At 26.1% G+C, this 16,038-nt stretch overlaps 1 protein-coding gene across 1 annotated transcript in view; it reads right to left on the reverse strand.

The window, feature by feature from the left end:
- Window positions 1-16,038, reverse strand: part of Nrx-IV (neurexin-4) — a 108,812-nt gene that overhangs the window by 59,068 nt on the left and 33,706 nt on the right. Inside the window, exon 3 of the mRNA XM_075375041.1 lies at window positions 9,183-9,379. Coding sequence (XP_075231156.1) covers window positions 9,183-9,379 — 197 coding nt within the window. The remainder of the gene's footprint in view (window positions 1-9,182; window positions 9,380-16,038) is intronic.

Consider the following 16,038-nt stretch of genomic DNA (forward strand, 5'->3'; position numbering starts at 1 on the left):
AAAAGAAAAAAGTAATGAAGGAAAAAAATACAAATTAAAACTGCTGCCAATTTTTTTTTCTGTCAGAAAAGAAAACAATCATTTCACATTGTTCTACAGAAAAATAGCTCTTCAAACAAAAACTAAGCCAGCATTGTATTTCAGGTTTAATTTAAAGTAACTACACTCTTTCCTGTAAAGGAAGTTCCCACACATTTTATGAAAACTGCTGTTTTCTTTACAATCCTTTCCTGCTGATTGAAATTATATAAGTACTTTGATTGTGTTTTAAAATTTATAGCTCAATACAAAAAAAAATTCAATCTTCACTGATAGCCCCAAAGCAGCAACTTTTTTTTTAAAGTGATTTTCACATGAAAAACATAATAATATTTTCTTTAATTCTTAATTAGAAATAACTATTTTCTTAAAAATATTAAAACATTATTTAATACTCTTCTATATAATCGACTGAGTTATGGAATATGAAATTGCACTACCACAAAAACAAGCAAAAATCATGAATTTTTTTTTTCATAATCCCAACAAATTTTCTTTAAATACATTGAAACTAAAAAAAAATTAATCTAATTTTATGAAACTCAGTTTTTTTCATCAAATGATTCACAAAATAAAAAGAAAAGCATTTTCTTTTATAATGACCACTATAGTTGCATTACATCATCAACAAGATTTTGAAACAGTAAAAAATTGAGGGTGGTCATATTTTATTCTCCAATCATTCTTTGGTCAAAGTATACAATTTCATTAAATTATGCTGCATAAATATGTATTCAAAAAATGGAGAAAAACTAAAAAAAACTACTTAAACGTTTGATTTAACAAATTCAAATTTACGCATATGTGAAACTTACAAGAAAAACTTTAAAAAATATATCTTAATTGCTTTATAATATTTTTTTCATTTTACTCACTCAATTTGAGTGTTATTCAGCAACAATACTCCACTCATCAATCATTTTTCCAGTTAATAATTACATTGGGAACGACTTTGTTGTTCTTAAACCTTAAAAAAAACCTGATTTGCTTATTTTAATAAGCTAAGTAAGAAAATGTATACAATAATTAATAGTAGTCAACAAAACAATACAGATGAACTGATCCTAATAAATAAAACTACTATTAAATATTTTGCACCAGTTTAGGCAATATAGAGAAGTGCATTAAAAAGAATTAATCTCCAGCATATGTCTTATAAACAGCAGGATTCTGCAATACCAGCCTCACATGATGTTAAAAGATTATTAGTTATTATTCCTCTCTGCTACATTTTTTCATCATAATAATGGTTATAATCAATTACTGCATACCATCTTTTTATTTATTTCATCAAAATTATGAAAACCATTATTTTAATATTTATAAATTACTGACTACAATATTTTTTTTAGATAATGGTTGATAAAAGGAAATTTGTTGGTCCAAAGATGCTAAAATAAGAAAAAATTAGTTATTGGGCATTTATTAGGACATATTTAAAAAAAAATTCATATGGACTCTAAGTTGCTTTAAAATGTTCATTTCTTTAGTTTTTCTTCATTTATTTTAAGACAAATCTCAATAATATAATGAAATTGTGTACATTAACAGATAAGTGATACTAAGAATTATGCAAGACTACCTTCAAATTTTTAGAGTTATTATGAAGCAAGTTAAAATCTCTAACTCATTGGCAAAGATAAAATAAAAAATCAAACGCTAAATGCTGCACAACATTAATTTATTTTAAAAATTCATTTTTTTTTTAAAGCAAACCCTAAATTTTAACAGTTAGTAATTAATTACTTGTGCGTGCAGTTACATTGTTGGCTATAAGAAGATAGGTAGAAGTAGATGTTTTAATAATGATAATTTGATTAATGTTATGTTATTTTGATAAAAAGGAACAAAAAGCTTATTAAAAAAGGCAAGGATGAAAATATGAAATACTTGCATTACCATCACACAGCTACAAACTACAATAAATAAAAAAAATAAAGGTGAAAATAAATATATGATCAACAAACAACAATGAAATTAAGGAAAGGTACCTCAGTATCCCCGTTTGGATCCGTCACACTTTTCCAAACTTCTCCATCATCCGAATACTGGACAATATATTCAGTTACAAATTCTAGAGTACTAGCACGACCCTGTGTTGCAATCGATACAACTTTTTTCTTTCCTTTTAAGTCAACTGTTAAGAAATGGTAATAAGTATTTTCTGAAGGTGTCCAGGAAGAATCACCTGTGAAAACCAAAGCCAACCAGTGCAAAAAAGAGTGAGAGAAAGTAAGACAGTAGAAAGAGTAGTAAAGTCAAGCAGATAGAACTAACAATTAAAGGGTATATGAAAGGATATGTAAATAAAATTTATATGAAATTAATATCTTCAAATTATTGTTTCTTTATATTCAACATCTATAAAATGTGACTATTTTTTTTTTTTTAACCAAAGAAAAAAATATGATGAACTTTATTACTATTATTTAAGTTACACAATGTTTTTTTTTTAATTTTTCATATAAAATAACAATAAAAAGTCAAATTTAATTAAGCTTCCATCAAATAAAATATATCTTTAATTTTTCAGAAAAAATTTCTTTAATTTATAATAAGTAAGGCAAAAGAGTCCCTTATTTTTAATTTGTCATACATTTATTATGTATAAAATAACAGTCATAAATTTCTCCAATAAAAAACATGGTGCATTGGTTTGTTTGCTATATGAGCTGACAATTTTATTTTGAATGATGCACACAAATGATCTATTTATTCGAACAATTTACACTTCTCAAAAGATTTATACTTCTTGAAACAACGATTTATCTAAAATTATATTTATTTTTGGGGATAAAAAAGGAAAACATTGAGGTCAGAGCTGTGTTAAAAAATCACAACTTAAGAAACAGTAAAAAATATTCAGGATTTTGAAGCTTTTTGTCGTAAAATTTTTTGTTGTTGTTAGTATGCTAAATTCATGATCGTTATTTAGTTACAATTGGCAAAAACATTTAACAAAAAGACGTATAACGAAACATAAACTATGTAAAATTTTCACAGCGGGCCGCAAACCTGTCTTTTTTCAAGTGGTTATTAAAATAAATTGGAAAGCAAGATTAAACTCAAAAACTATTTAAAAAATGTACACTAAACTCTTAAACTAGATGGCCGTTTCAATTGTTAATCGTCCATCAATAGCTGACACTGAGGAAATAATATATATATATATATATATATATATATATATATATATATATATTATAAAATAAATAAATTAAAAAAGAAATAATAAGTATTAAATGACAAACAGTTTAAAAACAATCAAAATGGCCATTTTTCATTTAAAATTTTAAGTAAAAGTTTTTGTAAATGGTTTTTTAATTGTAATTATGTTTAACAATTTATAAACTGCATTAACAGGAATAATGACACAACCCTAAAAAGTTCAAATTTTTGGAGAAGAATAGTAAAATCAATGTTAAAATCTTATTATAAAGGTTATACAAGGTTGACCTTGACTAATTATTCTATTACTGAGTGTAATGTGCTTTGTGTATTTTTATATGGTGGAATGTTTTAAGATTATCATTGACTATTTTATATATGCTGTTATTCTTTGATATATATTGTACATAATTTAATATGAGATCTAATCGTTTGATAATGGATTGAGCGGCAAACTGAAACGCACGATAAGTAAAAAATTAGGCAAGTGCTGGTAGTTTATTTATTACTAATTTATTTATGGCAGTCAGTAATACGATGAAATAATCTGGATATCTAGGTGCAACTAAAAGATGTATTTTAAAAATGAACTTTAAAAAAACTGATAAACAATATTTTTTCAATCCTTTAAAATTCAATATTTTTAAGTTAGTGCCAAATTAAAATAACTTATTAACTATTAATTTGATAGGGCTTTAAAAAAATTTAAACGAATTAAAAATAATACTGATTAAGTTACTTTTAGTACAAATTTTTAAAGTAAGATTTATTTATTTAAAAAGAGCTTATTTTATTTTTAACTTATACATTCAAAAACACTAAACTGAGTCATGTGTTTTTCTTTTACAAGAACCATCCATAAACCTACACCTTGATAAAAATAAAAGAAAAGGAATGCAAAGAAATGGCATATAGAAATTTTCAGTGTGAACCAACACGGCTCTCAATTTGAAAATATATATTATTATTTACCTTAAGTTTAAAATATACACTACTTATCTAAAGAAAGAAGGAATTCCACGAGTGTGCCAAATCAGACCTAAAGTTAATATATATATATTTTTTTTTAATTTTCACATGTAAATACTCTGAGTAACAGAATAAATTTACTTTTAATATTTGATGTTATTTTCATTTTATTTTTTGGTCTTTATTTACATGAATAAACTGAATAATTAGATTTTTTTTAAACAAAATGAAACATAGTAAGAAATGATAATGACAAACAAACAAAAATCTTCAAGACCAAAAATATTTTAGTGATATTATAGAGTAAACTTACCATACAACTACCAGAGGAGCACTTTACAAAATAAATAATTATCAATATAGGTACATTTGGACGTGAGTACAGCTTTAAAAGAAAAGAAAAGATTAATATCTGAAATCGAATACTTCCTGACTTAGAAATCAGCTGAAAAAAGGAGAAAGTGGGAACTTTCAAATAAAAAATTATTTTACAGCGTAAAAATGTTATTGATCTATGTTCTATAATTATTTCATAGTTTCACCAAACATGAAAAATAAAAAATTTTATTTCTAAGTTACACAAATTGTAATAAACATCAGAGTGACTTAAATAAGTGACAGAGTATTTATATATTTTAAGTATTTAAGTATATTTTTGGTTCTGAACAAGACATAAACAAGCACAATCAAAGAACTGTACCTCAGATAACTGACTGTATATCTTTCATCCTTTATTCTTTGGACTGCGAGAATTGTATAAACCACTATTTATACTGACTCCATCTAACATTCCACTTCCCTAATTTGGACACTGAAAAGTGAATTACTCTTCCTGTGGGACTAACTCTACTTTCATCTGAGGGGGGATTTTGCACAAAAAGTTTAATTAGCAGATAAGATGCCTATATAGTATAATCCTGCACCAATCACTAAAATTGAAAAAAAAAAACTGGAATTATTTATATTTTAATATGCAATTTTGTATAACATTTTTTTGGGGATGACAGTGTATAATCCATATAAAAAAATGCATTTTTCATGTTTAAAAAAAAAATCACAATCAAAAATGTAATTTTATCATACTAACTTCTATAATAAAAAAATAAACTAAGTAATTAATATTATTAGAAACAAATGCAAGTTAAATAATATAATATTAAGAAATATACTTATTTGCTGGATTTTACCCTATTCTCTCCTTCTCCAGTCCCTAGGGAGGTACAGAATAGAATAGTTTTAGCAAGAGATTTGGACAACGAGAAAAAATATACCCAGCATAATTTTGAATATATACTTTAATCAATGTATAACATATTTCAGTAATCAATTTATGTAATATACATATTTTTATTTCCTAAGATGACCAGAAAAAACAAAATTATCAACAGAAAGATCATCTAATTCTGATTAAAAGATATGATCAAAAATAATAATTTATAAAAAATCCAATTTTTTTTTAAATACTAAAATGAGATTGCTAATAAAAAAAAATGATGCATTAGTAATGGGTTAAACACAAACACGAGAAAAAGAAATCGAAGATTTAACCAAAAAGCACAACCTTGTTATAAACTAAGAAAAAACCATGCAACAGTGAGGAATTTATCCATAGTTTAAATAAAATTATATAAACAACAACCACATGCAAATAAATAAAAAAGAATACTTACCTTTTTATATTAATTGTTAAAAGTTGAATTATTTTGAACTATATCAAAATTTATTTGCAAAAATATTGCCATGTGAACAAATACTGTATAAATTGGTTTTCATATAAATCATTATTATATAATGATTGGTTTTTTAATATAAAAAACCAATCACATGAAACTACAGTATGAATCTCCCCACCCCCCTAATTTGTGTCAAAGTAAAACATGGAAATTATTTAAAAAAGAAAAAAGGTAGGATATATATAATGTGTAAAAGATGCTGAAATTTTAATATTTAATAACAATGATTAAAAAAATTAAATAAAAACAAATTAAATAATAATGAATATGGCTGTATAGATTTGGAATGGTAATATAATGACCATGAAACCGGATAAAAAAAAATTGTTTGACACAATGTAAAATAAAATTGAAAGCTACAGATTAAGTAAGCATGGTAATGTAATAACTACAGATTCACAAAACTAACCAATAATGCTCAATCTTCAAGTATCAAAAGAAAAGATCTTATTAAGACCTACATAGAAAAATGTAATCAGAAACAACTTTAATATAATCAATGTGCGACCAAAAAATTGAGAATTGTGAATGATTTATACAAGACAAAAATCAACAACAACATTTTCTGCTTTTATTGACCCTCCTATCCAGATCTATACATATCATTTAGCACATAAACGCTAGGCTATTACATAACAAGGCAAATTGCAAAATCGTAATGTATTATAAATTGTACGATATACTCTCCTGCACTAATTACATCAAATTAGCATATCTGCATAATGTTACACCAAATTTTCTTTGTTGAAAGCAGTGTTCCAAGTCATCAAGTATTATCTACTTTAGTAGCTTTGCTGTTTTCTTCTTTACTTCATACACTGTCTGAAAATGGTGCCTTCAATATGGATTTTAATTTTGGGAAAAAAAAGGTAAAAGTTGCATGGAGCTAAGGCCAGCGAGTGTACTAGATTGTCCAATACTATGATTTTCTAATCAGTCAGATATGTTCTACAGACAGTGTTTTCCATTGCAGGTTATTACAGTTCTTCTTTCGCAAATTACATCTCCGCTTCACATTCATTATCTCATCTTGGCCAGAACCTCAAGGTAATAATGTTGGTTAACTGTCTGAGCCCCTAGTACCCATTCAAGTATTACCAAACCATTGATATAATAAAAATATAATATCAATTCCACTGTCTTCAGATTTGACTTGCTTTTTCATTCCCAGGATGTAGGACTTTTCCAGCAAATTGAATGTTTCTTTATTTCTGAATTTTAATTGGTTTGTCTCATCACATATGATGATGATCTTGTGAAGTCTAGCTCTGCTTTCAGACATTCCAAAACATCAACTTCTCTTATCCTTACTCATCTTCTCCTTACTCAATTTTTTTGGGGGATTAATTCGGAACAGGCATTGTTCATGATCTAATGGATAGGCAAAATTTGTTGTAGACTCCTTAATAATGTTTACTATCATCCAAATACTTATCTGGTGATCACTGAGGATAATTTAATTAATTTTTGCATCTTCTGTTTGGTTGCTCCTGCGAAAGAGCAGTCAAGTCGTTCATCATCTTCAATACTTTCTCAACCTTCAGCAAAGCATTTGTACATTGATAAATTACATTCAAATAATTGTGTACATGACATCACATTACTTCCTTCAACTACTTCAAACACTCAGTGTCTTCAATTCACAAGGATTATAGGATTCATATGTTGTTCAAGTTTAACAATAAAACATTACTCCAACAAAGCAAATCAATGTTTCTTTTATAATTAATAATATGTCTAAAAAACAGACCAACTACATGTGAAAGAGAACAATGCTTACATCAACTGATTCTAAAACCCTCAAGTTCAATCAATGGTGTAAGTGTATCCATACTACAAATGCACAACTCACAGCACACTCTGCCTCATTATCTAACAGTCACATCTCATTTGTGCTAGACTTTGTTTTGCATAGTCTAGCATAGTAAAACGTTTAAATATACTATGAATAAAAAATTATGTAAAACCTAAAATATAAGGACATTTTGAAGGAAGCTAAAAAATAAGAATTAATTCAAAGAAGTAATTGATCCATTTTTAAAAATTTGATGTGGACACTATATGAGTTCCTTGTACACATATGAAATTACTTATACACATTTTTTTTTTTTAAATGAAAAGTACATAAAATTTTATCTCATTAATAACTTCTGATATTTTTCATTTTTATTTATTTTTTTTATTGATATTGAATTATTATTTATTGTAATTTTTTTTACATCAGAGGTTAATAAATATTAATAAATCAATATATTTAAATTAAAAAAAGTTGAAAAAAAAAAAGGGCAGATGATGTTTGATTTGAACTGATGTGCCTTCCCCTTGTAAGATTCAAATATTTCATTAATTAAAATTTTATTTGGCTATAACTCTGGAACCAATGAAAATAAGCACCACTTATGATTGTTGAAAAGCTTTCAATTAGGGCTTATTAATGCAGTTAACAAAAAGTTCAAAATCCATTTTGTTTTTGGATTTTGGGGTTTTTTGGACATTTTGGGTCCAGTTGATTGGAATCGGAAGGGGAGGTGCACAACTAGATGTTACAACAGTCCTAAATCCAAAATTTCAACATCCTACGGCTAATTGTTTTTTAGTTATGCGAGATACGTACAGACGTCACACCGAAGAAACTAATCAAAATGGATGGATATTCTAGTTGAAATTTAAAAAAATTATATTTTTTACAATTACAATACTTCCTTTACTTCATACAAGGAAGTAAAAATCAACAATCTTATAATTAAATATACTAATTTAAATAATTAGTTATAAGAAATAACTGATCGGTTTAAATTATCAGTAATTGAAAATAACCAACAAATCAAATTTAATGTAATCAAAAATAATCTGTAGCAGTAATTTACATTTGTGCGTAAGTTCTGTAAACAACTTCAAAGATTTTATGTTTGAAATTTCTCATGACAAGGACGAGTTCATTAAGAAAAAGAAGAAACATAGAAAGCACATATTTAACACACACTTGAAAATTTCTAGTTAATCTTGAAAAATTAAAAAGTTAAATTAGTCATGAAAAAAATTGGTTACAAAAAAAAAATATAAAAGCATTATAATAAACCCAAACAAATGTAAACATTAATGGTTTATTAGTTTGTTAGTATACACCCACAAACAAAATAATTAGAATAGTATTTGTATTAGTTAGTAGTATTAGTTAGTAGTATTTGTATTAGAATAGTATTAGTTATAAATCCACCACCAATTAATTATTATTTTTTTATATAACGTAAATAAATTATGGTGAAATCACACCTTAACATTTCCCCCAGGATCTTTATAATCTGTGTAGTCATAATCATTAGATCCATAGCTGATAGAATATTCTTCGACATATTCTTTGGAATGAGGACGACCCTGAGTGGCGACATGAGTTACCTTCATCACTTGTCCCAAATCAATAGTCAGGTATTGTGCAAAATCGGAATTGGCAGCAGACCAGGCATAATCTCCTAAGATCATTACATATTTAATTCAAGCAAACTCAAAACATGCACTAGAACAAACTTAAATTAAAACCAGTAAAAAAATAAATAAATAAAATGAAAACACAAACAGCCATACATATAAATCAACCCTCTCTTTTTTTCTGTTTAGCCTCTGGAGCCAGCATAAGGTATTCCTTCAGAAGATGATGCGTATGAATGTAAATTAAGTGTAGTCTTGTACAGTCTCAGGTCGACCATTCCTGAGATATGTGGTTAATTAAAACCCAACCACCAAAGAACAACGGTACCCACGATCTAGTATTCAAATCCATATACAAGTAACTGCCTTTTCTAGGATTTGAACCTTAGAACTCTTGACTTCGAACTCAGCTGATTTGTGATGATGAGTTCACCACTAGACTAGCCCAGTGGGCTACATATTACAGTAGGTAGCTTTCTTATGAAATCTATCTAAAAGCACTAACAAAATATTCTGAGTAGTCAAATTTTGCATACAAAAGAAATCCTGATCATTAAATAGTTTACCTTTTAAAAAAATAAATTCCATTAAAAACAAGTTACTGTTCTTTACAGTATGGCTGTTTTATAAACAAAATAATAAAAATGAAATTTGATAATTTTATACAAAAGCAAAAACAAAATGCCTGCTACATATCATGTGAGTACACAGCAACTAAAAACTAAAATGCTGCTAAAATCTAAATATTACAAAAAAAAAGGAAAAATATAAGCTTCATAATCTAAAGCCAAATACTGTGTAAGATTAACTGAAGTATAGCAAAACAATAATTAAAAACATACAACAGAACAAAATTTATAAGCATCTGTTTTTCTATAAATAAATCATAAAATTTAAAAACATTTCATATGCATAAGTGTTCATAGATTAAAAAACATTTGGATGTAATCAAAAACATTAATTTAATTAATACAGTCAAAGTTTTCCATAACAAAACTCTCAGTAATGAAAATTCCTTTATAACGAAAATATTGGCTGGTCCCTTCACAAATCTATATCACCCAGTGTAATTTAATTAAACATTCTGTTAATGAAAAAAAATCTCTGAACTTTCCCTAAAATGAAAGGAAAACAGCAAAATAAATAACAATACAGCACAAATAGATATACAAGGACTCAAGCAAATTAAAATTATTTTCTTTTCTGGCGAATATGACTACTGTTCTCCAACCAATATATCAGTGTTACAAAAAATCTGAAAAACCATAACAGAAAGAAGATGTCTTACCCATGATAATGATGAAAATGAAGATGAATAAGAAATGAATCAAGAAATCCTACCCACCCCCATTTCAAAATTGCCAATAAGGCTGCCATCAACAAACTTAAGATCCCACAGTATTGACACTTTGCTGCATCAAGTAATAAATATAGAAAATAACATTGAGGATTATTACAAAACAAGACACTAACAACCAAAAATCACACATTTCTTCAGAAGCAAGTGGAAGTTTGAGAAATTTAAACACAATTTTATGAAAAAAACTTTAAAATAACCACATCTAAATGAACAGATTAGTGTCAGATTTTTGTAATGTAAGCAAAAAGACCTTCCGATTAGTCCTGTAAGTCTATTTACTATTGTTACTATTAAAAATAGTAAGAAAATAGATTGTATTATGTAAACCACAGAAAACCTTTAAATATTCCACAATTTCACTTTCCTTATTTTATTAATTTTTTCTGGTACAGTAATGGCAGATGCAGATAGAAAGAAAGGTCATTTTTAAACCTTCCCAGTAACAAAATTCCTCTGTAATGAAAATATGTAGTGAAATCTTGAAATCTCATTATACAGAGCTTGGACTGTATACTTAATAACACAAAAACCTAATAAAATAACTTAAAAAGTCAAATTAAATATTGAAATAAACAACTATGATAAAAAGTATAACTGTGACAGATTGAGAATACATGATATTTGAATACTACATGATGTCAAAAGAAAATAATATTTTTAAGCATGCACAATAAAACTCTTCAATCAAAAAATAGCAAACAATATTAAAAAAACTCACAATAGCAATTTACATAATAAAATAAATAAGGAAATTAAATTTTAAAAATCTAAGAATTAAAAAATAATCCAGAGAATAATACTTAAAAAAAACCTATAAGTAACAATACTTAAATAATAAAGGTGAATAAAATCACTTAGTGATAATAATTTATAAAAGAAGATAAAAAAAATGAACACAAGACAGATAACAGAACAGTGTAATTGTCTTATTTTAGAGTATGTTTTACACCCTTTTAAACTGTACTGCATTGCTGAACAATGACAATTATGATACTTGATTCACTCGAGAAACTGGATGCTGGTATTTTTATTTCCTAAAATAATACCTCTTCACTTTACGCAACACAAACTACAAAATAACTTTCTTCAAGAATTAGTAACATCTCTTCTTTTATATTTAAATTTTTGATAACAATGCACACAAACTTTGATGAAACATAATACCAACAAATATAAAGCATAAAATTAGTTAATTTGTTTTAATTACACTATTCATTTCTTTCCACAATTAATACTGGTACATTTAACCGTACCAAAGGTAAAGTAGATGAAAAATTATCACAAGTATTTATTTAACATGGTATTATAATACTACAAAAAAAAAAAACAATTTTTTCCACAATTTTGTTACAAAAAAAAAAAATCTCTGTCGCTATCAACTTGCTATATATTAATACAAATAATACTGAACATTACAACATTAAAATGTGATAAAGAAGGAATAGTTCAGTTACATTTAACTATACAAACACATTTTTGTAAAAGTACAAAGACGAATAAATCTTATGTTTTGTTAATGTTGTTTTTTTTCACTATACCATAAACACCAAATCAACTTTATTTAAATTTATTTTTGTAACAAATGACATCACTCCAATTTCCATTTACAATGATACTTTATAGGGAATTTTTTTTGTGTTGATGAAATGAAAATAATTGCTGGAAATCTACAGACTTCAATGAGAAATCAACCAGCTGATTATTACATTATGTTATTTACCAATTTGTTTTTTGTTACAATTTTTGTTTAGAAGAGGATAAAGTGCATAAAAATTTAATAATACCCATAACATAAGTTCAAAATTAATTTGAAAATAAACACTTTAGATAAGTCATTTCTTTGTCCATTTAGTGTATAAATCTTTCTGAGACTACCCTACTTAATTATTTTTATATACCAATTCAGAGGGCTGGATTCCAAGGCTTTTAAGGAAAGTTAAAATTTTCAATAAAAAAAATTTAAAGAAATAAATTGTATGTAAAATTATTGTTTGTAACCAAAAGAAAAGATTTTTCTTTTTTCCACTTCCTAAAACTTGTAATAAATCTCGAGAATATACTCCTACAGAAAAAGTCATTGAAACTATGAAAATATTGCAATGACTGAATTTTATATTCGCAAATATTGAGCATTATTATTTATTAATAAATTCCACAGTAAAATAAAAAATTATTTTGTTATAAAATAACTCTTTTACAATGATACTTTATTTGTAACCGACATAAAGTGTCTGATATAAAGATTATTTCAGTTTTTTATATTAACAAATTTTACATCATTTTATAAATATCATAATTAATGATTTAATACTTTTAAAATGTTAAACTGGTAGAAATATATATTTATGAGACGACAGGTTATGAGAATATTCTTGTGGGGATTTCATAATTATAAAGAGAATTTTTTTTTAAAGATAATATTGTATAGAGTAATTAATTAAAATTTATTTAAGCATTAACAAAGTTGGCAATTCATTGAAAAAAATATATATATATTTTACTGACACATCACTACCAACTTCTATTTTAATTATTTGTATTTTTCTAAATATGAGTTTACATTAAACCACTATTATTTATTCCATAAAATTTATCTACTTGTTTACAGAGAATAATAACAGTGATTTAACATAAATATTTACAAAACCTATGTGATGTAATTTCATACAACTGACCTAGATTTTAGCAAATTCAGTAGTTGTTTATTTACAGAAGCCACATGGAGTTATATTTGTTACATAATAACAGAATCTATCACCAGATAAATCAATTTATTTTATACGTTCTTTTCAGAAATAATATTTCACACAAAACATCAATTTAATCCATTTTATACCCAAATATTTTTAACATTAAAGTGTTTTTGGGAAATTTATTTTTAATATTTACATTAGTTTATAAATATTTTCTTATTGTCATTCTTAAGAATAAATTTTTTTTTGACTAGCATATAAATTAAATTTTCCACCTTCAAAGTGAGTTTCAATGCAAAAACAAAAAGAAGTAAAAATTCAATTCAAAACAGTACACATAATCTAATCTCTTTTTCTGTTTAGCCTCCAGAACCACAACCCAAAAGGTATTACTACAAAGGATGAATAAGGATGATATGTATGAATGTAAATAAAGTGTAGACTTGTACAGTCTCAGGTCGAACATTCTTAAGATATGTGGTTAATTGAAACTCAACCACTACAGAATACCGGTATCCAGATTTAGTCGTCAAATCTGTATAAAAATAACTGCCTTTACTGAGATTTGAAGCTTAGAACTGTTGATTTTGAGGTGAGCTGATTTGCAAAGACGAATTCACCACTAGACCAACCCAGTGGGTAAAATAATACATACTAAAACTAAAAACTTTAAAACTACTTAGTAAAAATTTAAAATACAAACATCAAAATGTAACAATTTTTCTTAATTAATGCATTTCATGATTTACAAAACTTGACAATAGGATTATTTATAAAGCTTTGTGTATTTAAAATCTAAGTAACGTATAGAATATCAGTAACTCACAAACTATATAATATGAATTATTTTATCTCTGTTAATGCAATCTCAAAATAAAAGTTACATTTTGAAATAAGAGTAATTTAGAGGGGAAAAAACTGAACTAGGGGCTAAAACTAAACTAGAGGGGAAATGAGTAACTATTATAGATAGCAAGAAGTTTATATATTAACTAACATAGGCATACATATTTAAATCATCATTAACCAACTCAAACACATAGAAAAGAATGGTAAGAATAAATAAATTTAACTACAGTACAAAATGAATAAGACAAGTAACATATTTTCCCATAATTAAAATGGATATAAAAATAAAATGTAAAATTCTCATAATACAATATGAATGTAGATTAAATTTCAATTAAGTCTTATCATTATTTTTAAATAGAAAAATTGCTTTATAACACATGTAACACCAAAATTTCAGAATAAAATAAATTTTACTGACATATTTGCTTTTGCTGCTTGCTTCATTCATAACAAGCTTCTTTACAAACATAACAGATTGAAAATGTTTAAATATAAAATATATATAGTACTTTATATTAACTGAGTAGACTAAGTTATTACTTACAAAATTAGTAAGTAGTCACTTATATTTAAACAACACACATCATTTACACCATTTATAGATAAAGCAATTTAATATTTATAAGATACAAGCTATAAATGAATTATTAAGACAAAACTCATAATTGTATTTACTATACAATTTAACAGCAGGGAATTTTAGTATAAATCTTAACATTATTACAATATCAATCCTGTAACTAAGAATGAAACATAGTATTGTGATTTCTTGCTCTCTATTTACAGTTATTGGTAAAGTACATAAATTTATTTTTGTACTTTTTTAGTACAGTCCAGATTTTTTAAAGATGAAATTATATTGTTTTATACTTTATTTATACTTTCCAAAAGTGTGCTACAATATTTTTTTTTTATATTTATTATTTTATATAGACATTCTTCATAAAATGTTTTTTCCAGTTGAGTTATTCTAGTCTCTGAAATGAATCTAACAGCTGAACATTTATTTTTTCAATGTTTATTTTTATATAAGACCTGTATAAAAATTCTAAAACATACAGCAGAGTTCTGTAATTGTAATTATGTATATATAGAACAGACTTTTTAACTTAAAGGAAAAGATTTAGATCACAAAGAGAAGATCAAAAAACATTCTCTGGAATTTCTACTCAGAACTTATTGATCCATAAACATTTTCTGAATAGTTGGATATTTCTGGATCTACATACACTTTAAAGTAACAACTGGTGAAAAGTTTTTTCTTTATCTGTTTCAATGGTAAAATCAGACACTGTACTGAAATTCTTGGAACATAAATTAAGAGGTCTGTTCAGAAAATAACTGAACTTTATTTTTTTAATCTTTATTATTAATTTACAGATTACTAGTCCTTGTCCCCTTCAAAGTACTTCCCTCCCCTATTCAAACTTTTCCCAGATTGACTGACATGCTTTCTTCAGGCGTGGAGATCTTTTGCCAATCCATTGTGATGATGGAACTTTTGTCTCGATATCATAACCAGAAACCCAGCTTTGGTCTCCCATTACAATCCTTTGTGTCAATGTTTCATCATCATCATCGGCTTGTTCAAGAAGTTCCGACAAACTCCATGTTTGTCAAATCAACAACAGTCAACAAATTTTGAAGAACTCCATGTTCTTCCGCTGTTCAGTCATCAAACAAGGAAGAAACTTTGCAGCAACTCGATGCGTGTTCAATTTTTCAGTCAAAATGTCATGGCATGATCCAATCGAGATGTTAACCTCTTTTGAAAGTTCTCTGACAGTCAACCGGTGAT

Source organism: Lycorma delicatula, chromosome 9, assembly GCF_047948215.1.
Source record: "Lycorma delicatula isolate Av1 chromosome 9, ASM4794821v1, whole genome shotgun sequence".
Taxonomy (NCBI): domain Eukaryota; kingdom Metazoa; phylum Arthropoda; class Insecta; order Hemiptera; family Fulgoridae; genus Lycorma; species Lycorma delicatula.